The following is a 24715-nucleotide window of genomic DNA, read 5'->3' as shown; positions in this document are numbered from 1 at the left end:
TGAGCACGCCATCTGCCAAACTGTCCAGCTGGGGCAGCATGGACCAGTGGGCAAAGTAGAGCATCGGGGCTTGGGAGACCTGGCTTCTACGCCTGCTTCTGCCACTGGGCTGCTGGGTGCGTCTCCCCCACAACATGTCTAGTTAAGTTCTGCAGGGCCAGGGCTGGCTCTTACCTGCTGCCCAACACCCCTAGCATGGGCCTGGGGCAGTGACCCAGAGAGAAGAGGTGACACCCCCCCATTCCCTGCTGCCCAGTGCCCCTAGCACAGGCCTGGGGCAGTGACCCTGAGCAAAGAGGTGACAGCCCCCCCCCCCCAATTCCCTGCTGCCCAGAGGCCCTAGCACAGGCCTGGGGCAGTGACCCTGAGCGCAGAGGTGACAGCCCCCCCCCCAATTCCCTGCTGCCCAGAGGCCCTAGCATGTGGCTGGGGCAGTGACCCTGAGGTGATCCTCCCCCGTTCCCTGCTGCGCAGTTGCCCCTAGCACTGTGCAAGAGCCCCAACTCATCAGCAGACTGGCTCCTGGAGCGCTGTGGGGTGGTCTCCGATCCAAAACCTGGCCTAACCCTGGCGTGTTTCATTCATGATGCTGGACAAAACAGCAGCCCCACGTTTTTTTGCCTGGAGCAGAGTTACCTCAAATCGGGGCTGCGTGTGAAGCTCACTGAACGGCAGCATCGCTGGAGCTTGCCTGACTGTGCTCTCCATTGCCTCGGGTCCACCCACACGGTGACAGCAAACGAGCGCTGATGGGGCCGGGCCCAGGCAGCAATTGCCCTGGGCTCCCCAAGCAGAGGAGGCCTGACCCATCTCCCCGTGCATCAGGGACCTTAGAACAGACACTCGCAGGCTGGGCTGACACTGATGTGTCTCCCCTGCGACCTAGGGACCAACGTCTTCATTGCACTTACTGCACTGTGCACAGTCGCTCTGCAGCGATCACGGACTGGGCTTCTGCTGCTGTGCACCCACTGTACCACAGAGAGCATGAGCCTGCTGCACTGCCAACCCGCTCACACACGTGCATGGGACACAGGAACTGGCGGAGCACGGCAACCCAGCAGCAGCTGTTTCAGAGGAAAGGGAAAGAAAGCCCCTAGTGGACAATGACCAAACAACCTGTCCATAGGGGCAGTTCCTTCCTGACCTGCATTAAGTCCGAGTTGGTTTATGCCCTGAAGCATGTGGCTTTAAAACCTTTCTAGATGTTTGAGTCTCTCCATGATAACACTGGGTGTTTTTATTCTCTATATAAATGCCTCATCCTTAAAAAACAACAAGAACGAACAACAGAAAGCTACTTTGCTGGTGGCCAAAGTGATACATTGTAGCAGTGAGTTCCACGTGTTAATTTTGCATGCTGCACCAATAATGATCTCCTTGTGTCCATTTTCAGCCTGCCCAGATGAAAGGCCTACCTTACGCTCATCTCAACCCCAGAAGGGGATAAACATCTGCTTTTGGCCGCATGGGAAGAGGCTGAGCTCATTGGTTTGTATAGAGGCAGTCACCATGCCATGCAGTAATTCACAAGCGAGTCACTTACAGTGGGGGTGGCTCCCCACTGATCCGTGTGTGCTGTACGTCCCGTTCTGTGCCTGAGCCACGGGTCTTTAGTATGGGTCTGGCATGTGCACTGCAGTCACGCACGCATGTAGTTCTGCAGGACCTCAGCTCTCTGCACGCTGGGTCCGTCTCATTGGCTCCCAGCGTCAAGAACACACGGATCCAAGGAGGTTTTGCTTTTCCTTTATTGTTATTTAAAAAGGGGGGGTTGTTTCCTTTCCAAATAAAAATCTAATTTAACCATATAATTTAAAACCGACCGCTAGCCCTGTCACACACTACAGCTACGCGGCTCCTTGGCCAGCGCCTCGCTCCCCCTTCACAGGCTGGGAATGCGCTAGGGAAGAAACAGGGCATCGGAGGCTAGGGCTGGCACTGGAGGCTCAGCCCGACCCCTGCAGGAGGGTCCCGAATGCAGAGTGAGACTGAAATCCCCTTTACCCCTTACGCTGGAGCCTGCTGAGCTGCCTCATGGACAGAGCGATGGAGAGGGATGGCCGGACCAACCTGCCACTACCTGGCTAACCTGACCCGGGCCCCGCCACCTCTTAATGGGCAGGCAGGGGCACACGCGCCCTAGCGCAACGACCCACTGAGCACGGCCAAGATGGGAGAAGCAGAGAGCCCTGGTTGTGGTTACAAGCCACCCCACACCTCCCTTGCCACGCCAGCAGGGCACAGCAACTTGAGCTCTCCAATACCACAGAGCCCCCAGGTAACCAAGACTGTGGCTCAATCGTGGGAGTGGTGCTGGTGCTGAGCCCTTCCTGGGAGGCAAGTAGCACCCACTGATTGCAACGCCTGCCCCTGCCGGGCTGGCGCTCAGCACCTCGCAGGATCGGGCCCTTATAAAGCTGACTTAAAAGCTGACCCTTTAGCTTTGCAACTGTCTAGCCCTCCCCACTCTTCACTAGGGCCCTGATCTGATGGAGAGCCTCTACGGGCTACTGGGAGACAGTTTAACACCAGCACAGTGACATCTGGAGACGTCCCCCTAGCCAATGTCGCAGTGGCCACCGGCCTGTGGAATGGCCCAATCTCGTGGTCAGTTCTCTGCGGCGTAGGCAGGTCATCTGGTAGAGTGGTCCCTCTCCACTGACTACGTATATAATCCACTATACAGAGCTACTGAGAGCCACACAGCATGCCTTAGAAACCCTTACTTTTATATACAGTATTGACACAAAGCTGTCCAGCTTCCTGCACCCCGATACAAAAATACATCTCTGAGTTACTTCATTTGCACTTAGTCAACCCCAAGAAATGGTGCGTTGCTTAATTTCGCTTGCAATCAGAGGGTTGTCAAAAATACCCCTCGCCATGTGTGTCCCAGCACATCCCCTACCCCCAGCCCACCGAATTCATAGGGTGCCTGTCACGCAGCAGATGGAGCCTGGGAGGCGACCGCTTGTTTTTTGGCGTGCCCTAGAGGTTCCTGGGCATGTGGCGCCCAGAGGAATGATGGGGGCAGGCGGGCGGCTGGGGGGTGCTGCGGGCTGGAGCAGCGGGCTGGCAGGTAGTCAGACAGTGTTAGCACAAGGCTGCAGGGAGGGTTTAGCACAGGGTGGGAATCTGCACCCTGGCCCACTTCCCCAGCGGTGGATGGCAGGGGCAGGGGTGGGGGGGAGGGTGGGGAGATGCTCTGCTCACCCCTTGTGGAGGGGACGTGATGGCGCATAATGCACCGGCTTCGGGCCCGATCCTGCGTCCCTGACGTCTGTGGGCATCTTTCCATTGTGCCGGGTGGGTGCTGGGTAGAGGCTGCAGTGCATGGGCAGAGCGCCCTCTACAGGCCTGCCATTGGCCCTGCATTAGTGGGAGAACAGGGGTTGCACTCGTGGGGTAGAAGGGCCATCCTGCTGGCAGCTGTGGGCCGGGTGCCCTACACGTGCCCGCCCACTCCCTGATAACTGGGGCATGAGGGGGAGGGCACAGAGGAAGGGGCGCTGTTCCTTCCCCAGCCCTCAACCCCCATGTCCTCTGCCATCCGAATACATTAGTGCACCCCCAGCATCGCCTTTTTGCACATCAACATAGGCCTGTTCTCCCCATGTCCCCCAGCTCGTGTGGGGCGCTCCCGACCTGCTCTCCAATTGCTCTTTGGCTTACAGGGCAGGTATCTCCCAGGGCACAGGTGTGGGGGGTCGCCCTCGGCTCACCGAGGGGCAATTGACACACCCAAACCACCCAGTCATGCTGGGAGCTAGAGCCTGCCTGAAGGCAAGTTTCAGAGTAGCAGCCGTGTTAGTCTGTATTCGCAAAAAGAAAAGGAGTACTTGTGGCACCTTAGAGACTAACCAATTTATTTGAGCATAAGCTTTCGTGAGCTACAGGTCACTTCATTGGATGCATTGAAGGCAATGACGACCCTGGGCTGCAGGGGGCAGCATCATCCCGTAGACCATGACTCATTACACTGCATAGGTATTTGGTGCCCGTCACCTTGGTGTCTGGGCCCTACGTTGCCGTGGGCTGAGCCACCGGTGTTCTCTGTTCGGGAGATCAAGCCCCACGTTCCTCTGCTGCCCAGGGTGTTCCCTGTCCTTCAGAATGGAACCTGCCAGCACATCACCAGCTCCCCCCATGGGCCCTGCCCCCCCTCGTGTACATGTACAAGACCCCAGTCATTGGCAGGCGGGATGGAACCTGGGACCTCTGGAGCTTAGTGTATGAGCCTCTACTGTGTCAGCTAAAAGCCACGTGCCTCTGAGCTACAGCTGTAGCAGACTCACTAATCTCTAAGTGGTCTCTGTACCACGAGAGGGGACAGAGCACAACACCCAGGAGGCATATGGGTTACATACACACCCACCCTGACCCTTCCTCCCCACTGATCACCCTCGTCTGCCCCCAGCCATTAGGGCTGCCCCCCCACAGGACATGAATGGGTCTCGCTCCAGCCCAGGGACCCTCCTCTGCTTGGCCAAACCCGGGAGAGAGCCCTGGCCGGGCCCTGGGGGAGCGGCTGTGCCTTGGTTTGGGACGTCCCTGAGTCACAGCGGCCCCAAACAGCCCCCTGTGTCCATGGGTGCCCTGACCACTGAGGGTGTGACACTGCAGCCGGGCCCGGGGAGGCCTCAGGCAGGAACCCCATGCGCCCCACGGCATCAGCACCGCAGGCCTGCACATGGCTGTATACCCAAGAAGGCAGCTGGTTCACCCTGCTGGACCCCCAGCTCTGGCTTCAGGGCTGGGGGAGCCAACTGGGCGGGCAGGACAGCAGGAGAGGCCCTTGGGGAAGCACCCCACCCCTGGGGAGGTCTGAAGAGCATTGTCAAAGAAGCCCAGGCACCTGGGGGAGTCCAGAAAAACCTGCCTCAGTTCTCCTAGCTGAACCCCAGCCTCCAGAAACTCCTTTCAGAGGGGTGCCCATTCTGGAGCCCCACCTGGGTTCCCTGCCAGCCAACACAGACACAACGCTGCTGCCTTCACCCCTCCATGAGTGACCCTCACATACCCAGGCAGCCTGCCCCCTTAGGCCAGGATCGAGGGCGAACACAGGCCCAGCCCCTCACTAGCTGGGTGGTGAGCTGTGACTCTGCATGGGTTTTTCCTCTAACTACAATCTAGGCACCTCTACCAGCTCACTTTCCAGTCCAGCCCAGCAACAGCCAGTATAACCAGGACCCTTTTCAGGTTCACACAGGAAAAGTTCAGAGTGACACGGCCTCTCCCTTTGGGGAAATCAAAGCCATCACGTGGTTCCCACGGCGTTAGGGCTAGCGCGGTCAAACTCTCACTAGCAGCTAGGCCAGGAGGCCCCCTCACTGCCTGGGGACCCCCACCCACAGCTAGCTAGGGAGCTCTGCAGGTCTCCCCACTCCAAGGCACCAAGAACAGCCCCTGCTGTGGGTCTGGGAGGAGGCCACATCCAGGGTGGCTTCTTCTGCCCATGTCCTGCCCCTCAGCCAGCCAGACCCTGAGGAAGAGGGACCCATGACCATAGCATGTGGAGAGGGCTGGGAGCCATCTTTGGTTTGGGCTGAAGTCTGATGGGACCACAGGTCAGAGAGGTGGAGAAGACCTGTCCAAAGGGGGGGCAGAAGATATTAAACAGGTGCACGCTGCCGGCACCCCCAGGTTTGGCTTCCCCCAGCGAACTGGCCGGGTGGGAGGACAAAAGGAGAGGCCCATGGTGAACTGATTCTCCTCATGCCCACCACAAGCAGTAACGAGGGGGCATCCCAAATTGAAGACAGCAGCCAACCAAACACAATTTCACTGGACCCTCCCAGCTCTGACACGGTCTGCATGGGATGGGCACCCTATGGAAATCACTAACCGCAAGGTCAGTAACACAATAACAACAGTATGTGTGTACGCGCGCGTGTGTGTGTATGTGTACACATATACAATATAAATTAATGTAGGTTCTCCTAAACTATTTCCATTAGCAGCAAATCAATTTTTAGGGATTGTTTAGTTTCTATACAGGCTCAATGGCAGGGCCACAATTCCCAGCACACACTGCCAACTCTCAGTGGGGCACCCTCTGCCAGCCAGTGGGGAAGGCCCTCCTGAGAAGGGGGCACGGTTGGACCATGTCTCTCAGTGCTGTGGGGCAGGGAGCTGATCCAGGCAGCGGGCAAGGCCCCCTTTGTGATAGCAGATGGGGGGGGCATACCAGGGCTGGCATTGGACCCTCCACCCACACGGGCCAAGGTGAGATATGCCAAGGCCCTGCTCCCTCCAGTGCAGGGTGTCCCTGCCCCTCAGTTCACCCCAAATGCCACCCTCCTTGGCAGGTGTGAGATCATGGCTGCGGGCTTAGCACAACTCTGCCGCTGCCTCACAGAGCGTGGGACCCCCCCCCCACTCAACAGGAAAAGGGGCTTCAGAAGGGCATGTTTGGCCCTGTGTCCCGGCAGGGAAAAAGAAACTGAGGCACAGGACAGGACAGCACTACACCCTGCCCCATTTCGTTTCTTTTTCGCTGCCAAGCTGCTCCCTGACAGGACGTGCCCTCTGTCTGCGTCACTTCCCACTTGGCAGCACTCGCTTCCTGTTTCCTGCCCCCCTGGAACAATCCTCTGACTGCCTCGCTGGCACCGCCATCGGGGGGCTTCTGGCTGCTCCACATGTGCATGGAGCGGCTCCGTCTCGCAGCCAGCCCCCAGTGAGGTAGGGAAGTAGCAGCCCCATTTTACAGATGGGAAAACTGAGGCAAGCTCACCTAGCCAGACAAGGGCAGAGCTGGGAATAGAGCCCACTCCCATGCTACAACCATTAGACCTGCTTCTCCTCCTTCTGGCACTTGAAGCTCCCCGGCCGGACTGGCCCAGCCCAGCCAGGCCCACGGATTGCTCGCCCCCCCCCATGCTACATTCATTGGCTGCGAAGGGCTGGCTCGCCTGCGCTGGGAAAATCCCAGTAGTGCCACAGGGCTGCGGGTGCATCCCTGGTTCGGCAGTGGTGAGGTCCGGGTCGCTGGACAGTACTAGCAGCAGGACAGGGGCAGGGGAGCATGGCTCAGTCAGCCCCATCTCCCAGGGTGTGGGGCGGGGGCAGGAGGGTGCCTCCTGTTGCCCTCTTAGTGGCTGCCCCCGCTCTTGCCGCCACCCATCGCCCAGTCGCTGATGATGAAGCTGAGACTCATGACCATGAAGAGCACGCCAAGGCCCGCGAAGCCGGCAGCCTGCAAGGGAGGAGACAGGGGGCAGGAGACATCAGCCCCAGGGCAGGCTCGGCCCACCGGGCACAGGTCCAGACATCTGACCCTGCCCACTCCACCCCTCAGACACAGAACTCCACCCCCAACCTCACCTACCCAGAGCCCCTCAGACACAGCTCAACCCTCAACCTTGCCCACCTCTGCCCCTCAGACACAGAGCTCTGACCTCAACCCAGCCCACCTCTGCCCCTCTGACACACAGCTCCACCCCCAACCTCACCCACCCGCTCTCCCCAGACACACAGCTCCGCCCCAACGTCACCCACCCGCGCTCCCCAGACACACAGCTCTGCCCCTAAAATCACCCACCCGCTCTCCCCAGACACACAGCTCCGCCCCAACCTCACCCACCTGCTCTCCCCAGACACACAGCTCCGCCCCAACCTCACCCACCCGCTCTCCCCAGACACACAGCTCCACCCCCAAGCACACCCACCCGCTTTTCCCAAGACACACAGCTCCACCCCCAACCTCACCCACCCGCTCTTCCCAGACACACAGCTCCGCCCCAACCTCACCCACCCGCTCTTCCCAGACACACAGCTCCGCCCCCAACCCTGCCCACCCGCGCTCCCCAGACACACAGCTCCGCCCCAACCTCACCCACCCGCTCTTCCCAGACACACAGCTCCGCCCCCAACCCTGCCCACCCGCGCTCCCCAGACACACAGCTCCGCCCCAACCTCACCCACCCGCTCTCCCCAGACACACAGCTCCGCCCCAACCTCACCCACCCGCTCTCCCCAGACACACAGCTCTGCCCCTAAACTCACCCACCCGCTCTCCCCAGACACACAGCTCTGCCCCTAAACTCACCCACCCGCGCTCCCCAGACACACAGCTCCGCCCCAACCTCACCCACCCGCTCTCCCCAGACACACAGCTCCGCCCCAACCTCACCCACCCGCTCTCCCCAGACACACAGCTCTGCCCCTAAACTCACCCACCCGCTCTCCCCAGACACACAGCTCTGCCCCTAAACTCACCCACCCGCTCTCCCCAGACACACAGCTCCGCCCCAACCTCACCCACCCGCTCTCCCCAGACACACAGCTCCGCCCCCAACCCTGCCCACCCGCGCTCCCCAGACACACAGCTCTGCCCCCAACCTCACCCACCCGCTCTCCCCAGACACACAGCTCTGCCCCTAAACTCACCCACCCGCTCTCCCCAGACACACAGCTCTGCCCCTAAACTCACCCACCCGCTCTCCCCAGACACACAGCTCTGCCCCTAAACTCACCCACCCGCTCTCCCCAGACACACAGCTCCACCCCCAACCTCACCCACCCGCTCTCCCCAGACACACAGCTCCGCCCCCAACCCTGCCCACCCGCGCTCCCCAGACACACAGCTCCACCCCCAAGCACACCCACCCGCTTTTCCCAAGACACACAGCTCCACCCCCAACCTCACCCACCCGCTCTTCCCAGACACACAGCTCCGCCCCAACCTCACCCACCCGCTCTTCCCAGACACACAGCTCCACCCCCAACCCTGCCCACCCGCGCTCCCCAGACACACAGCTCCGCCCCAACCTCACCCACCCGCTCTCCCCAGACACACAGCTCTGCCCCTAAACTCACCCACCCGCTCTCCCCAGACACACAGCTCTGCCCCTAAACTCACCCACCCGCTCTCCCCAGACACACAGCTCCGCCCCAACCTCACCCACCCGCTCTCCCCAGACACACAGCTCCGCCCCCAACCCTGCCCACCCGCGCTCCCCAGACACACAGCTCTGCCCCCAACCTCACCCACCCGCTCTCCCCAGACACACAGCTCTGACCTCAACCCCACCCGACTGTGCCCCTCAGAAACACAACTCCGCCCCAACCATGCCCCTCAGATGCACAGCTCCACCCTCGACACCACCCACCTGCATCCCCAAACACACAGCTCCACCCCTGACATTGCCCCCTGTAACCTTCAGACACACAGCTCTGCACCTGACCACACCCATCCATGCCCCTCAGACACACAGCTCATCCCCTCCCCCCCGGCCCAAACTTAATTGTTATAACTATCTCCCTTTCTTCTGCAGGCCCTTTCCTCCCGAGGTCCAGTGGTTAGAGCCGGGGTTAGGCGCCAGGATTCCTAGGTTCTATCCCCAGCTCTGGGAGGGAGTGTGGCTTAGTGGTGGTGGTGTGGCTGAGATTCAGGACTCCTGTGTTCTATCCAATGGTCCCTCTATGTTTTTTACGTCCATGTGTGGAATGAATGTTGTTATGTGCATATTTGGAGGTGATGTGTGGCGGGTTGGGGCAGAGGGGTTCAGAGTGTGGGAGGGGGCTCAGCGCTGGGGCAGGGGGTTGGATTGCAGGGGGTGAGGGCTCTGGCTGGGGGTGCAGGCTCTGGGGTGGGGCTGGGCATGAGGGGTTTGGGATGGGGCTCAGAGTTGGGGCAGAGGGTTGGTATGTGTGGGGGCGTGAGGGCTCCGGCTGGGGGTGCGGGCTCTGGGATGGGGCTGGGGATGAGGGGGTTGGGGTGCAGGCTGCCCTGGGGAGAGAGGACTCGACTCCCCCCAGCCCTCTCTTGCCACAGCAGTCCGGGGCCAGATGAGAGGTGCCTCTCCCCGCTGTGTGCCTGCGTGGCCCTTAATAGCCTGATGCACAGCTGTGCAGCTTAGAGGGAACTTAGGTTCTATCCCTGGCTGTGGGAGGGGAGTGGGGTCTAGTGGTTAGTGGTGATGGTCTCAGATTCAGGACTCGTGGGTTGTATCCTCGTGACATCTGAGGAGCCTCCCATGCTATAAATGCGCCTCCTTGCTTCTAAAGTGAGAGCCAACCCTCTGCAAAGTGCAAGGGATTTGTGGTTCCCCCTAAAATTGTGCCCCCCCCATACACACAGAGGGGAGGACTCTGGAAATTAAGGCCATTGTTTTCAGAATATTGATAGCTATTAATGTTAGGTGACTGATTTGAAACACACTGGCAGGGAGGCATGACCTCAGCTGTGCCAATTGCCCTGCTGGTCCTATGGCCTCTCAGTGGGGGGGTCAGCACCAAGCACCCCTGAGAGTTGGGCAGGAGACCTCTGGAGGGGGCCCCAAAAGCAGAGTCAATGCTGGCCCAGGGCCACCCTCTGCATAGAATCCTAGAATATCAGGGCTGGAAGGGACCTCAGGAGGCCATCTAGTCCAACCCCCTGCTCAAAGCAGGACCAATCCCCAACTAAATCATCCCCATGCAGTGCCCATTAGCGGCACGATTCCCCCCAACAGTCAGCTTGGCTGAAGAGGATGTACCAGGATCTTGGGGGTGGACTTCGGGGGCTCCTTGTCCTTGGGTACGATGCGAATGTAGAAGATGGCCGGGAAGATGAAGATGAGGCAGGGGGCTGACGTGGCACCTGGAGAACATCAGGAGAGAATGGGTACTGAGGTGCGGGGGAGCAGCCAGCAGCTCCCAGCCCCCCACAACCACCTGACCCCAAGCCAAGCCCCACACCTGGCTAGATCCAAACCTCCCCCCTCTATTGGCATCCTTGGAAACAGTGGGACTAGCCACCCTGGCACAATCCCCAGGTGCCAGCCTTGCCCCGTGGCCAGCCAGGGATCCCAGGAACAGATCTAATGAGGAGTCCAAAGAAGTGGGTTTTTTACCCATGAAAGCTTATGCCCAAATAAATCTGTTAGTTTTTAAGGTGCCACCGGACTCCTCATCGGTTTTGTGGATACAGACTAACACGGCTACCCCCGATACTAGGAACAGATCTGGCATGATGAGTGCAGAGGCAGAACAGGAATTAAAAAAACACCCAAACTGCAAACAAAGAGAAGCCCCCAGGCTTCAGCCTTGAGCCCTGGGCTTTGAGCTAACACAGTGGACAAGCCGGGACTCCAGAGTCCAGGGACAAGAGAGAGCAGCTGGTGCCGCATTTAAATCCTGTGGTTACAATGATCAGAGGCGAGCAGCAAAGGGAGGGGGGCCTTTTGTCTATCTGGGCCACTCCTGAGAGGAGTTGGGGGAGCTCAGTTGAAGCAGGGACCAATGCTGTACTGATAGTACTGTGGGGCAGAGATCGTGGGCTGAGCAGGGAATGGAGCAGACAGCCCCAGGCTGGGAGGGGACACTGAAGCACAGAGAGGGGATATGACCTAGCTGAGGTTGCCCAGATTGCTAGGCCAGCCCTAACCAGTAGGCAATGCTGCCTCCCCTGTAGCAGGCTGTGGAGACTGAACTCCCTCACCACTGGGGTCCGATCCCAGAACTGCTACTGACTCACTCTGTGGCCTTAGGCAAAGGACGCTCAGTGCCTCAGTTTCCCCACCGGCACTCCTTCCCTTGGGTGGCCGAGCCGTGTTTGTACAGGTCCCTCCAGCCCAGGGCTGAGGCAGGCCAGCAGGGGGCAGTGTGCATGGGAGACTACCCTTCTGCTGGGGAGGAGCAGTGGATTTCACGGGCTGGGGGGCTGGGAATCTGGTACGACAGACCAGACACTATTTCCCAGCCTACAGGGTGCCAGTGTGGGGAGTGCCGGGCTCCCTGCAGTGCCGTGGGGGTGGCTCAGGCAGTACGCGCCAGGACTCACCAATCAAGCCGAAGATGCCGAGGATGGAGGGGGCAAAGATGACCAGCAGGTTGATGGTGCTCAGCAGGACCACAGCGATCGCCGTGTGACGGACCCAACTGAAGTCCTTGCCTTGGAAGAGCATCTGCTGGATGGCGCGGCGCACCTAGTGGGGAGAGGGTCAGATTGCATTCCCAGCGTTGGGCCCACAGCCAGTTCCCTTTCCGGAGCCCAGTCTGCTCTGGGCCCACCACACCCGCCATGGACTCCCTGTAGTATGGTGCCCATCACCATGGCCTCTGGGCCCCACTTGCCCCACACCCGCGAGGGCCAACCTGTAGTATGGTGCCCATCACTGTGGTCCCTGGGCCCCTCTCGCCCCAGTCCCTGGCTGGCCCCCATAACTCCCTTCCTGCAGTTTGTATAAACGTCCATTTCCTGCTGCTGTCGTGTCCCTCCCGTGCTCACCGCGGCCCATGCAGGGCCAGGCCCAGCCAGAGAAACCCCAGGCCCGACAAGGACCACGCGGTGCCAGGGCTCCACACTGGGCTGCCCTCAGTTGCCAAGGCCCATCCAGCCTCTGCTGGCACTACCCACAAGCGGCCAGCCTGTGCCAACTGAAGCCGTGCAGGGGCCTGAGACCATGGCACCAGTGTTCCCCAGTGTGGGGCACTGCACAGGGAGCCAGAACCTCCGATGGTGGGGGAAAGGCCCTGTCCCCTCACCCACCCCTGCGGCTGGCGGGTGGCATCACCTACCGGGAATAGGACGATGGGCACAGTCAGCGTCACGGCGGTCAGCACTGCCACACGCACGCACAGAATCAGCACGTCGAAGGGGTCCACGTAGCTGTAGGTGTGCAGCAGCTCCGACTCCACCCGGCCTGCAGGACACAACCTGTTTCAGTCTCACCCAGGGCGAGCCCCGCTCATCCCGCTGGCCCACGGGGAGACTTGTCCCATGGGGAAACCAGCCAACATGGCTCTGCAATGGCCTGGAGAGGCATTGGGTTGGTGCGTGACAGCGGCACCGGTCAGCCCTAGACTTGGAGCCCAGCAACATGACTTCGCTGGGTGGATTGCACTGGAGGGGCCCCGCCACAGCTGGGTCTGGAGGTACCTGGGCAGGAGACGGCTGCCCCATACCATGAGCCCCATGGCTCCTGCCATGGCTGGGTCTGGTGGTACCTGGGCGGGAGAGGGCAGCCCCATAGCCGTGAGTCCCATGGCTCCTACCATGGCTGGGTCTGGGAGAACCTTGGCAGGAGAGGGCTTCCCCATTGCATGAGCCACATGGCTCCCAGGCAGCCAATGGAGCCAGTAACCCAGTTCTGGCAGGTGCCAGCTGGGTCCCTCTGGGGCTAGTGATGGGAGGGGGAGCGGGGATCGTCTCGCCGGGGGGGTGGGGTGGTGGTGGGCACTCACCGTAGAATGTGAGGTAGCCAAAGAGGGCAGCCAGGAAGTACATGACATACATGACGGCGATGGAGATGTTCGAGATGCCCTGCATCTTCTTCTTGGAGGGGCTGCGGGATGCCCACAGCAGGCAGGGTTAGACTCGCCGGCTGCCAGCAGCCGCCACCCGCGTGGGCTGGGCTCACCCTGCTCCGGCCGCGGAGCCAAGCTCTCAGTCCTGAGGCCTTTCCAGGCTGCTAAGCTGGGTCCCTCTTGCTTGGCACTGGCGAGGGAGAGGCACGTTTCTGGGGCAAACCCCGTGGCGCCAGCTGGTGCCTGGCAGCCCAGAACGGATGGGCCCCAGCAGGCTTGGCTGGGGAGCAGCACCCCATCGCCCTCCCTACCCCTGGAATACCAAGCATCAGAGGGCTCCTTGCAGGCTGTGTCCTGCGGGCATCTCAGCTGTCCGAGTAGCCACCCTCATTGAAAGCAGGGCTCTCCGGTGCCAGGAGAGGGTGCCGGCCTGACACAGAGACAGGACGGGAGGCAGGAGCTACTCCCACTACTGGCCCTGCTGTAGAAAGGGGCAGGCGAATGGTGGGTGGTCCCTGCCCCACGTGGGCCTGTCAGCCATGAGGCCGGCAAGGTGAGGGCGTGAGCTGCAGAGCTGGCATGGATCAAGGGTCCCCAGAATGTCTGGGAGTGCCCCCAAGTGGCCCCGTGCCTGGGCTCCAGGTGCCACAAGTCAGAGGGCAAGTCGCTCTGGGCAATGAGGCAGGGGTGGCACCAGAACCCGCTGGAGCAGAACCCAGATATGGGAGTCCCAGGGCAGCAATGGGGCCCCTGGCTGGGGTAAATGGTCTAGCCACAAGGGGTGGGGGCCCATCTGGGCATGGATCCTTGCCACGTTGACATATACCTGGAGACGCCCCTGTGCTTACCACGGAGCTACCCTGGGTTCAGGGGCTGAGCGACACTAGCTCAGGCTCCTCTAGGGAGCAATGGGGCAGGGTCCCGGGGCCGCCTCCTTCTCCGCCTTTGCCCCACCACATCCCGGCCCCCCAGGACTCACTCCTTCAGCTCCGTGTAGATGGGCAGCACCTCGGGGTGGCACACGAAGGCAAACGCCATGATGGGGATAGTGTAGGCTGTCTGCAGGAGACACCAAGGGTTAGCGGGGCAGGGCTGATGGATAACGGTGCAGGGCACCAAACACAAAGAGCTACCCAGAGCACCCCATATGCCCAGCGCCCCTGGCCTGGGTCCCTGCAGCTGGGCATGACCCAGTGGTGGGATGAATGGGGAGGATGGGAGTGGAGTGGCCAAGAGGGCCCAGGGGAGGGTGCCGGGCTCACAACCTCCAGTGCAGAACTGCCGGCTCCCACCAGTTGAGTTTGGGTCCCACCAAGCCCCAGCTCCTGGAGGAACATGAGCCGGGGAGAAGCTCGGTGTGCATTTTAAATAAAGAGCATCTCTGGATCCAGAGGAAAAGTGGCCCAAGCACAACCCGATGGCACAGACACCCCAAGGCGAAGGGAAAAGCCAGGGGATTTTGTGAAGTCTCACGGCTTGGGAGCCAGTCCTGCCATTTTGGGGGCTTGAGGCATGGTTAGTGGTCCTTGGGCTTGGCCAGATGGCAGCAGGGTCAGTGGCAGGGCTGGGGCATGGCCATAGCATTCCCGGGACACACCCGCACCCAGAGCAGGGCTCCAACGGGATCCTGGCTGGCCTGCAGTGTGACCTGGCGCGGGTGGTACCTGGGAGTTGAGTGTGAAGAGGCTGGCAGAGCAGGCGGCCCCGGCAGCAGCTGGCTGGAGGACCGGGTAGCCATTCTGATAGTCGCTGGTGCTGCCCTGGGCGTTGCTGAGGTTGCGTGTGCCATTGCCATCCTGCTCAGGGAGGGGGCAGGGGATCTGGAACTTCTTGTAGATGACCTGGGCAGGGATGGGACGGAAAACCTGGTCAGGGCCCGGCCCTGCCAGTGTCGCCCACGGCCCCACAGTGGCTCAGCCCCAGCTCTGAACCTGGGAGGAAAGGCTGCGAAGGAGACGGGTGCTGCCCAAGCATGAGGGGGAAATCATGGGGCAGGGGAGAACGGCCCATCCCCCTGCATCACTGACTGACCCAGCCAGGCCTTCCTGGTCCAACCCTCAGGGTCCTTCTCTGCCCTGCCGGAAACCCCTGCTCCCGCCTTGAACTGGGGGCACCGGTCTCAGATTGTGGGCACTGGAGCCAAACCCACCTGCCTGCGAGACGAGCAACGGAAACCCCACAAAGTCTTTGTAACCGCTCGGCCCTTCCAGGGCCTGACGTCACAGCAGGGTTTGGTGATGGGCAGAGAATTCTCATATCTGGCGCGTTGTGTGTGCCTCTCCGTGTGCCTTTGTGCACGGGCATGAGTGTGTGTGCCTTTGTGCGCGGGCATGAACCTCTCCGTGTGTTCTGCTGTCCCTGAAAGCTCAGCGCTCTCCGGCAGCCGCTCGCCCACCCCTCCACCCGGGCCTAGGCTTCTTCAACCAGAAATAAACCAGTCCCTTGCCAGGCCAGGGTCCCTGTCTGGGGCCACGAGCAGCCATGACAAGCCCAGCAGGTCCCACCCCTTCTCCGCAGCCCAGAGCAGAGACCTAGAGTCCCCAGCTGGTGTCTGGAGCCCTGGGCAGCCGCGGGAGCGAGCGCTGAGCCACCAGGCCCCGTCCTACCTCTGCTGGAGTCACTAGCAACCCCCAGCACAGGGCCAACGGGAACAGAGGGTTCTGGGCTCCCAGCCCTGGGCTCCTCCAAGCTCTGCTTGTCCTCCTCACTCCTGACCCGCAGCCCCCTCCTACGCCAGGCCAGGGCCCCTCCAAAGTGGAGTTTGCAGTGTTTCAGCTATTGCAGAATGGAGCCATTTGGCCGCTAGAAAAGGCACATTTCACCAGGGAGCTACGCCAGCTTTAAACCCAGCTCCCCAGAGCTGGCAGGCCATGCAGCTGCCCCAGGGACCCTGGTGAGGGGAGAGCGGCTGCTCTCTGCCCACGTGTAGCCGCAGCCGGCCCCCCCCACCAGACAGAGGCGTGGCACTCAGCGCAGTGTGCAGCTCCTCATGCCAGGGCTGAGATCACACCAGGCTCCTCATGCACTGAGCCCCCTATCTCCCACCTCAGCTCACAGAGCCCATCACTCAGAGTCAGGCCCTTCGTGTGGCCCCTGTGCTCCCGATCCCTCCCCAGCAGCAGCAGCATCCCGAGCTCCGGCCAGGCCACCCAGGATGAGGAGCAAGGTGTGAGCCAGCCCGAATGGCTCAGGAAACGGGGCCCCCCCCGTCAGTCAGGACCAGTCCCCACATCCCAGGTCCTTGTGCAGAGGGATAACCCCGTGGGGGGGGGGCAATCGTGGGACTTCCCCCCGAACCTCCAGGGAGTCCCAGGGAGCTGGAATCCGGAGCAGCTCAGTGGCCGCATGAGACACGCAGGGGAAGCTCCAGCCATGCCCAGGTCAGGGCGTGTGCCCCTCGGGAGAGCAGGCGCCGCTGTTCCTGCAGCACGGCAGGGGCTAGGCACGTCCGGCCTGCTGGCCCTTCTCGGGGGAACTGGTGCTCCCCAGGGCCCTGGCAGACTCACCGAGATGAGGAAGAAGACCATGCAGCTGAGGGAGAACCCGCTGGCGTAGCCCAGGTAGCCTGGGGAGAGAGGAGAGCAGGGGGTGGGCGTGAGCAGAGCTGGGTGTGTCCCAGCTCATCATCTTTGGCCCTCATGGGGTTGGCACCAAGAGGTCTGGGGCGCGGAGCCTCAGGGCTCAGTCTGCTTTGGGAGCGATGGGCAGAGATCCAGCCATGGGCACCAGCTACCCCACTTACCAGCCATGGGCATCAGACTCATCTCGGGCTGCTGCCTCCAGTCCCCTAGCTGGACTCTGCCCTTGGCCCAGACGCATATGGGGTTGGGGCTCCAAGGGGTGAGGCGCATGGTGTATGTGTGGGGTGGGGGCATGAGCCCTGGTGGGGCAAGGGGCGGCATGGAGGGCGGTGGCACAGATACCTGGCGCCCACCCAACCCCAGCGAGAGACAGACCCCACTGGCCCCCTTGTCGCTTCCCTCCTCCAGTCACAGGCTGGTCCTGCCCTCCAAACACTTCCCCTCCCTGCTATCTCCCTTCCTTCCCCCCTAAGATTCGCTTCCCCGCTTCCTGCCCCGCCCTCAGCCCGAAGCAGCCTGGCTCCCAGCCCTCGCTGCATCCCAGCTCTGATCCCAGCTCCCCTCAACTCCCCACCCGCTCGCCCCACATGGCGTTTGCCTGTCCCGCTGTGCCAGGGGTGGGTGGGGATGTGCTGCCCATCCGTCCATGCAGCAGAGCTGGGGGTGGGGCAGGCACCTACAATGCACAACGGGCCCTTCTCTCGGGTACCCCGCACCCCAGCCCCCCCACGCTTTTCCCCACAGCTGCCAGCCCCGACCTGGCCCCGAGCAGGTGACTCACCGAGCTGCTTCATCAGGGCCAGGGGCAGGATGATGGTGATGGAGATGAGGATCACCAGGTAGTTCCCATTCAGGTACCAGTCCCTGCGAGACAAGAGGCCGGGTCAGGCCCTGCAGCGCCGGGGGCCCTGGGGCTGACACCGGTGCCTCGGTCAATACCCACCCCCAGCCTGGGCTAGCAACCCCCCTGCCTCAGTGGGAAGGACCAGCTGGGACTGATTCTGGATGCCCGACCCCGCCGTGCCGTGCCAACCCCCACCCCAGCTGGCTCCTTCTCTGTGCCCATCAGCTGCCCCCTCCCCTGCACCAGCTGGGGGGCCTGCTGCAGCCCTGCTGTCTGGAGAGTCTCCCTCTGCCCCTCTCCTCCCACCCACTCACTCTAAGAGTGCAACTCATGGGTCCCAAGTCTCCCCAAGAGGCCCTGGCATCAGCAGAGCCCATGTGGGGGGCAGTTATGGGTTAACCCTGCCTGCTCCTGAGCATCCCCCACAATGGGCACATGGGGTGGGCAGCTAACGCATGTGTTAAGCAATTTAATATCCAGGAACGGGAAAACTGAGCAAGTCAATGTGGTGTAAGGTCCCCCCAGCTCCGCCAGTGCCACTCAATCCCAACCCGCAGCCCCCTGCTATCCCATCTCCCTGCCCTCTGGAAGGAGTGCTGGGCTGCCCGCCGGAACTGCAATGCCCCTGGCTGCCTGCCCCTGCCCAGACACATGGCCACACCCTGCGTGGCCCCCTGGGAGTACTCTGCCTCAAGCCACATCTGCCTCCCCCGCCCCGCTCGGATGTGGCCAGAGCCCGGCTGGGCCAGAGACAGAGCTCATTCTGTGCAGGGATCACTGGGACCTTTAACGTGCCCTGGCGCTCAGCCTGGCCGCACTGAGCCAGCTCTGCGGAGACTGTGCCAGTGACCACTGTGGCTCCGGGCATCCACCTGGCCTGGACCAGATGACCTGTCCTGCGGCTCCCCCTTGCTCACCCCCATGGGCAGCTAATCCCCACCCCGATGGGGCTCCAGGCTCCTCCATGGGACCTGACTGTCTCTGGCTCGGGGTCCTCCAGCTCAGGACGGTCCCTGAGAATTGGGTCAGGGCCCCACTGGGGAAGCCAGAAGAAGATCCCTAGGAATGTGTGGGGAATGAGCAACCTCCTGTTGTCCTCGCCCATGGCTTCTCCCACGGGCTGAAAACTAGGCCTGAGGCCTGTGGTGATGGGCACCCACGCTGGGGGGGACTGTAGTGCAGTGCTGGGTCCACTTGCAGGGCTAGCGATGGTTGTGGGGACAGCGTTGCCATGGGAATGGTTTGTAGCGCCCACCGTGGGTCGTTTGACTCATGGGCCTGGATCTCATCTCTCCTCTCCCTTGGTGCACCAGGAGACGTGCCACTCATGCCCCACCCCAGGCTCAGAGCAGAATCCAGCATTTCGTCACTGCAGTGAGCCCAGCTCACAGTGCCAGGCACTGATACCATTCACATCAAATAGTGGGGAGTTCCCCAGTTCTATCCCTGGCTAGAACCCCCAGGTCCATTCCTTCCCTGAGCAAGCAGCACTGTGATGCTGGGATTTGTGCTAATGCGGGACGGTGGGGCATGGTCCTTGGGCGCACGTGGAGCTGTTTGGAACGGAGTCTGAGCATTGACTAGTGCCAGGATCGGGCCTGCAAGTGGCTGCCAGGCCCAACAGCGCGCTCGCTATGCTGTGCCTGTGCAAGAATCTAGACCCAAACACCCAGAGTTCAGGGCCTGGGCGGCTCCAGTTCGGCCGGTCTCCACTTAACTTCCAGGGGAGAGATGGGCTCAGGGTGCCAGGAGTGACCCATCCTTTGGCCTCGTGGGTGCCGGGCATGGAGTGCCTCTGCCGGCCTGTGGGAAGCCGGATGAACCGATAGAGGCACCGGGAGACAGGCTCTGGCACCCGGCATGGATGTTGGAGTGGTAGTGACACGCGCAGCAACCTCGCCAGCTGCCGCGTTAACCCCTTGGTGCCCGGAAGTGCCAGCTGCCCTGGCCCGGTGCCACATGGAGAGTCACACCCCGTGGAAGGCGTGTGCCCAGCAGGGGGCTGGCTCTGCCCACAGGAAAAGGAAGCAGGGATTGGACATTCCCACTGGTTTAATCCGACACCAAAGGCTTATTCAGCTCTGGCATCAAGCTAAAATAGAAGTTACTAAATACGGCTAAATCCCTGTGACAGGCTGGAGGCCAGATCTGCCCGGCCGCCACAGGACGTGAGACACAGCTGAGCCTGGGGGAAGCCGGAGATCAGACGGGGGCAGAGGCCTAGAGGAGAGAGGCACAGGCAGGAAGTAGGGAGAGAGGAAATGCACCGAAGAAGGAGTGTGAGAGACAGAGCCAGGCTAGCAGGGCAGAGAGAAGGGAGCTGCGAGCGTGACAGGAGGGCACAGACACAGCCTGGTACAAACCAATCACCAGGAGGCTCAGGTGTCCTCTGGGTGAAAGTCCCAAGCTGGGATCCCCTGGGCAAGCTGGTTTTGCAGAGGGGTGTCATGCCATGCCTCAGTTTCTCCAACTGGGAAAGGGGGCTAATAGCGCTGGCCTGCCTCACGGTGGGGAGGAGATCAGCCCGGGGAGGCAGAAGGGCAGGGACAGGGGCAGGAGACAGACCAATGGATAAGAGGAGGCGGCTGGAGTCACATGGAACATTCTCCCTCAGAGGTCGTGTGTCAGATTTAGCGCAGATCACGGGGCAGATCAGCTTTCGCTCCATCTGACCCCTAAAGTGCACCAATCCCCAGACAAGCACCACCCGGGAGCAGGGCTAGCAGGGGCTGCGGGTCGGGAGTGAGGGGCACCCAGAGCTGTGGGGAGAGCCCAGGACTGGGATAGCAGGAGTCATGCTGTGTCCTGGGCTGGCTGTTTCCCCATGCAAAAGCCCCTCTCTGGCTCCCGTGAAGTGGGGCTGGGTCCGGCCCAGCTGGGGTTGGCTGCAAGTGGTGACTAGCATCTGCAACTCAACCCCCCCACGCTGCGGTCTTCCCCTAAGCAGTGTCCCTTCCCTGCACCCCCAGCTGGCTCAAGCCGCTGGCCTCGGGTCACTCCTGCCCCTGCTGGGCCCCTTCTTACCACCTGAGCTCTCCGAGGGGCCCTCAGGACGTCCCTTCTACCGCTGGCTGGGGCACTGAACCTGGCCCTGGGAACGAGGGGTGGGTACTGGGCCCAGCCCTGCTAGGGATCCCCTTCTATTTGGAGCCAGGGAGCAGGGGCTGGCAGAGGCACTTGATGCCCCCCCGGGCCATGTGGTGCCTGGGCTCTCTGCACTGGGGAGACGCCCTGGTTGGGGATCCCTGGCTGGGGGGCTTGGATGCTGCGGATTTGGCTGCCCCTTCCCCCTCCTCCCACTGGGCCCATCCCCCTTCCACCCACTGGAGCTGGGGGGCTTATGGTCACCCACACTGGGCCCCTGCTCCCCTCTCGAGCTCTCCGAGGGGCCTCTGGACATGACATTGACCCCCGGTGCTGGCTGGAGCATGGCCAACGTGTGGCCACACACGGGGCCCAGCTGTTTTGGGCACCAGCATGGGGCCAGGGGTCTGTGGCCGGCTGGGGGAGAGGGGAGACAGGCACACAGGGACTCACGTGCTCTTCTCCTCCAGGTTGAGGAAGGTCTGGATCACCAGCGGCACCTCGGACTTCACAATGTACAGGTAGCTGGACATGGCTGTAGAGAGCAGAGGGGCCGCAGGGCAGCCCCAGCATGGCCACATTACTGGTGCCCAGCAGACGTCGCCCTCCCAGCTGCAACCCTGCCAGGCACTCCCCACAGCTACCCCAGTGGGGAAGCCTAGGCGACCCCCTAGCTGGGCCTGGGGGTGCCAGATGGTGCCCTGGCTGGGTGAGCGCCCGTGGGTGCCCCAGCTAGGTGAGCCCACTGTGGGTGCCCCAGGGTGCCAGCTGTGGCTCCAAGCTGTATGGGACAGGGAATCTGCCCATTCCCCTCCTACCTCCGATGTTCTGCAGCGTGATAGCGGTGGCCGCGGCCAGCTTCCCTGGCGTGCCGAAGGCCCTGTAGCCCAGCTGCTCATACGCACGTATCCCTGCAGGGGGGATGATCAGAGGGTGAGAGCAGCCACAGGGGCCACGCACCAGGGCAACACCAGCAGGGAGCAGCACCCAGGAATGCCAGCCCCAGCATGGTGCCCTCAGCCCTGGGCTAGCAGTGGGGTGGGGGCAGGGAGCTCTGCCAGCCCCGAGACACAACCCCTCCCCCCCAGAGCACCCCAGGTTTCCCGGCCCCGACACATGACCCCTCCCCCAGCTTCACTACACGACCTCTCCCCCCTCGGCATCCAGGTACACTCAGCCTCAAGATATGAACCGTCCCCCTCATAGTACCCCAGGCCACCCAGTCCTGCGACACGACCCCTCCCCTGAATGGAGCCCCCATAGCTGCTGCACTAGGGGACTGGGAGACGACTGCATCCCCCGCACGATGCTCTAGCCCCTTGGCCCCCTAGGCTGAGAGCTGAGCACCCCCATCTGGTGTATTGGCCCCTGGCCCCCAGGGCGTAATCTCGCCCGACGCACAGCCCCATTGACGTGGGCTGCAGTGACAGGGTGCTGGGACTTGCTGCGGGACAATCCGTCTGCAACCTGCAGGCTTAAAGCAAAACCCCACAAGTGGGGCAAACACCTGCCCGCACTGCCCCCGCCTGGCACCTAGCACACAGGGAGCATACGGCAGTGTGGTTACCTGGCCATGCAAAGGCCATTCCCCTCCGGCTGCAGGCGGTCAGTCAGCCTCAGTCCACCCTGAGCTGGGGGTGCAAAGTGACAAGTGTGGGGATTGGGAACCTGGCACAAATGGGAAAGCTGGGCCTGGAGATGACCCCCCCATCCTCCCTGGCTGGGGTCTTACCCACAATCCCAGAGGACTTCAGCAGCAGGTGGATGGAGTAGCTGGACAGCAAGGCCACTGTGGTCAGGAGGAAGCTGGAATGAGACGGGAGATGAGTGAGCCGAGAGCAGAGCCCTAGGAGGTTGCATCGGGGTGGGAGCTACTGGGACGGAAAGCTCAGGGCTGGCAGGCCAGAGCCCCAGGGGTCACAGGCGCTGACGTACCGCGTGGCCCGGGAGTGTCTCTGAGGGCCAGATTCTCCAAGGAGTGGAGTCCTGGCACTCCCATTACCTTTGGACCCCAAGCCCCTCTGTGCCCCTGTTTACCCTTCTGGAGCAGAGATTGTGAGCGTGTTACTGATACAGGGGAACTGGGAGGATTCACCAGCCAAAGGGCCCTGCTGGCCCCCGGGGAAAACCCACTGGGTTCAGTGCAGGCTCCACCCGGCCCCTCTCTCCGCCCCACGGCAGGGCTCCAGCTGCACCGCAACCTGTGCGATCCGCGTCTCGGGATCCCACCTGCTCGTGGTGCTGGGCGGAGAGCGGAGGAGCTGCTGCCTGTCAGTGGTTCCTGGAGCCTGCAGCTGCCGTGGCATAATGGGGGGTGGGGGCTTAGAAAACCCATTAACCTTGTGGAACCCAGCCAAGAGTTAAGGGCTGGGTGTTTGTTAGGAGTGGTCTCTCCCCAGTCAATGAAACACACCTCTAGCTCATCCCACGGGCCCCCGCTCCCCGCTCTCCTGATGCCCGTCCTGGGGTGTATCTGGAGGCCAGAGGGCAGTGGGTGCTGTTGCACCCCCGCCTGCCACTGGCTGCCAGTCACTTCTGATGCCAGTCTGTGGCCTTGGGCCACACCTTCCCAGCAAGGAGCAGAGTGAGCCCCAGCCAACCCAAAGGCCAAATCTCCATCTGTGAGCCCTGGGGTCAGCTGGGCTCCTCGAGGCGATGCAGAGCCCAGGGGAGGGGAGGAGGGTGAAGCGTGGAGAGGATAGGCGAAGCGTCCTGGATCATAGAATCATAGAATATCAGGGTTGGAAGGGACCTCAGGAGGTCATCTAGTCCAACCCCCTGCTCAAAGCAGGACCAATCCCCAATTTTTGCCCCAGATCCCAAATGGCCCCCTCAAGGATTGAACTCACAACCCTGGGTTTAGCAGGCCAATGCTCAAACCACTGAGCTATCCCTCCCCTCGCATCCCTATCCCTCCCCCCGGATCGTGGCGGAGGGGGAGTGTCCAGCTGCTGGGCAAACTTCCAGAGCGAGCCCAGAGCCGAACTGGCTTTAGGAAACATCTCCAACCTCTTTGAAAAGGCCCTTCCACCATAGGAGCTACACTCACAACTTTGCTCCACAACAAACCCCAGCCAGCCACCTAGCCAAACACTCACCCAGCCAAACAACCAACTGACTACCCATCCAGCCAACCAATCAATCATTCACCCACTCAAAGAAACAGCCACCCAACCAAACAACCACCCAGCCGCTCACTCACCCAGCCAATCAACCACCCACCTACCCAAACAAACACCCACCCACCTACTCAACCAACAGCTCACCCACTCACACAGTTCCTCAAACAACCAATCAGCCACCCACCTAGGAAAACAACAATTAAAATCAGCCTGAAACAAATCAACTAAGACAACCCCATTGCAGTGAATTCATAACAATCTAACCTCCCCCAATCAAGCCTACAGCCCACCCACGAGCAGAGCTCTGACCCCGTCAGGGGTACAGGGAAGGCACCCAGGCACTCTGATGCTTGGCGGCAGAAGATAGACATGACTGTCTGGGGGCGCTCCGGGGTTTGGGACGGCCTGGGGGCCCTGTTCCTCGGCACTGTTCTTGGAGATGTCATTACCCCCAGAGCTATTTACATGTTCCCAGGCATGTGGCCTGCCCAGCCCCTCTCCTCCTGTTTATGGTCATTTCAAATCGCAGCCTGCCGTGTTTGCTTTGGAAGGGCCTTCGGTTCCCTCTGGCCAGCCAGGGACCTGGAGCTTTTCCAGAGGAGCTGGAGGGGGCCATGGATCCCCCACTGCCACAGAGCCATTGCTGGACACAGCTGTTCTGGAATGAGATTGGAGCCACGGGGAGGTTAGGACACCCCGAGCTGGATGGATCCACGCCCAAAGAATCCTGCTGTCCTATCCACATGAGGACTTGCCCAGCTCTCGGTACAGCTGTGTCACCTGGGTGCACTGGACAAAAGGGACCCAAACCATCCACAGCTGCGCCAGGACGAGGGCATCGTGATGCC

The 24715-nt window shown here is 61.6% G+C and overlaps 1 protein-coding gene across 1 annotated transcript in view; it reads right to left on the bottom strand.

The window, feature by feature from the left end:
* Nucleotides 1-3852: 3852 nt before the first annotated feature.
* SLC38A3 (solute carrier family 38 member 3) overlaps nt 3853-24715 on the bottom strand; it is a 70614-nt gene continuing 49751 nt past the window's right edge. Inside the window, exons 5-16 of the mRNA XM_048856213.2 lie at nt 22478-22551; nt 21564-21656; nt 21199-21280; nt 17599-17681; nt 16743-16801; nt 14901-15077; nt 14216-14295; nt 13174-13274; nt 12508-12632; nt 11771-11915; nt 10485-10588; nt 3853-7201 (exon numbers count right to left, since the gene is read on the bottom strand). Coding sequence (XP_048712170.1) covers nt 7097-7201; nt 10485-10588; nt 11771-11915; nt 12508-12632; nt 13174-13274; nt 14216-14295; nt 14901-15077; nt 16743-16801; nt 17599-17681; nt 21199-21280; nt 21564-21656; nt 22478-22551 — 1228 coding nt within the window. The 3' untranslated portion in view covers nt 3853-7096. The remainder of the gene's footprint in view (nt 7202-10484; nt 10589-11770; nt 11916-12507; nt 12633-13173; nt 13275-14215; nt 14296-14900; nt 15078-16742; nt 16802-17598; nt 17682-21198; nt 21281-21563; nt 21657-22477; nt 22552-24715) is intronic.

Source organism: Caretta caretta, chromosome 7 (genome assembly GCF_965140235.1).
Source record: "Caretta caretta isolate rCarCar2 chromosome 7, rCarCar1.hap1, whole genome shotgun sequence".
In the NCBI taxonomy this organism is placed as follows: domain Eukaryota; kingdom Metazoa; phylum Chordata; order Testudines; family Cheloniidae; genus Caretta; species Caretta caretta.
The sequence above is the reverse complement of the archived record's forward strand: the minus strand, read 5'-3'. Positions and strand labels throughout refer to the sequence as shown.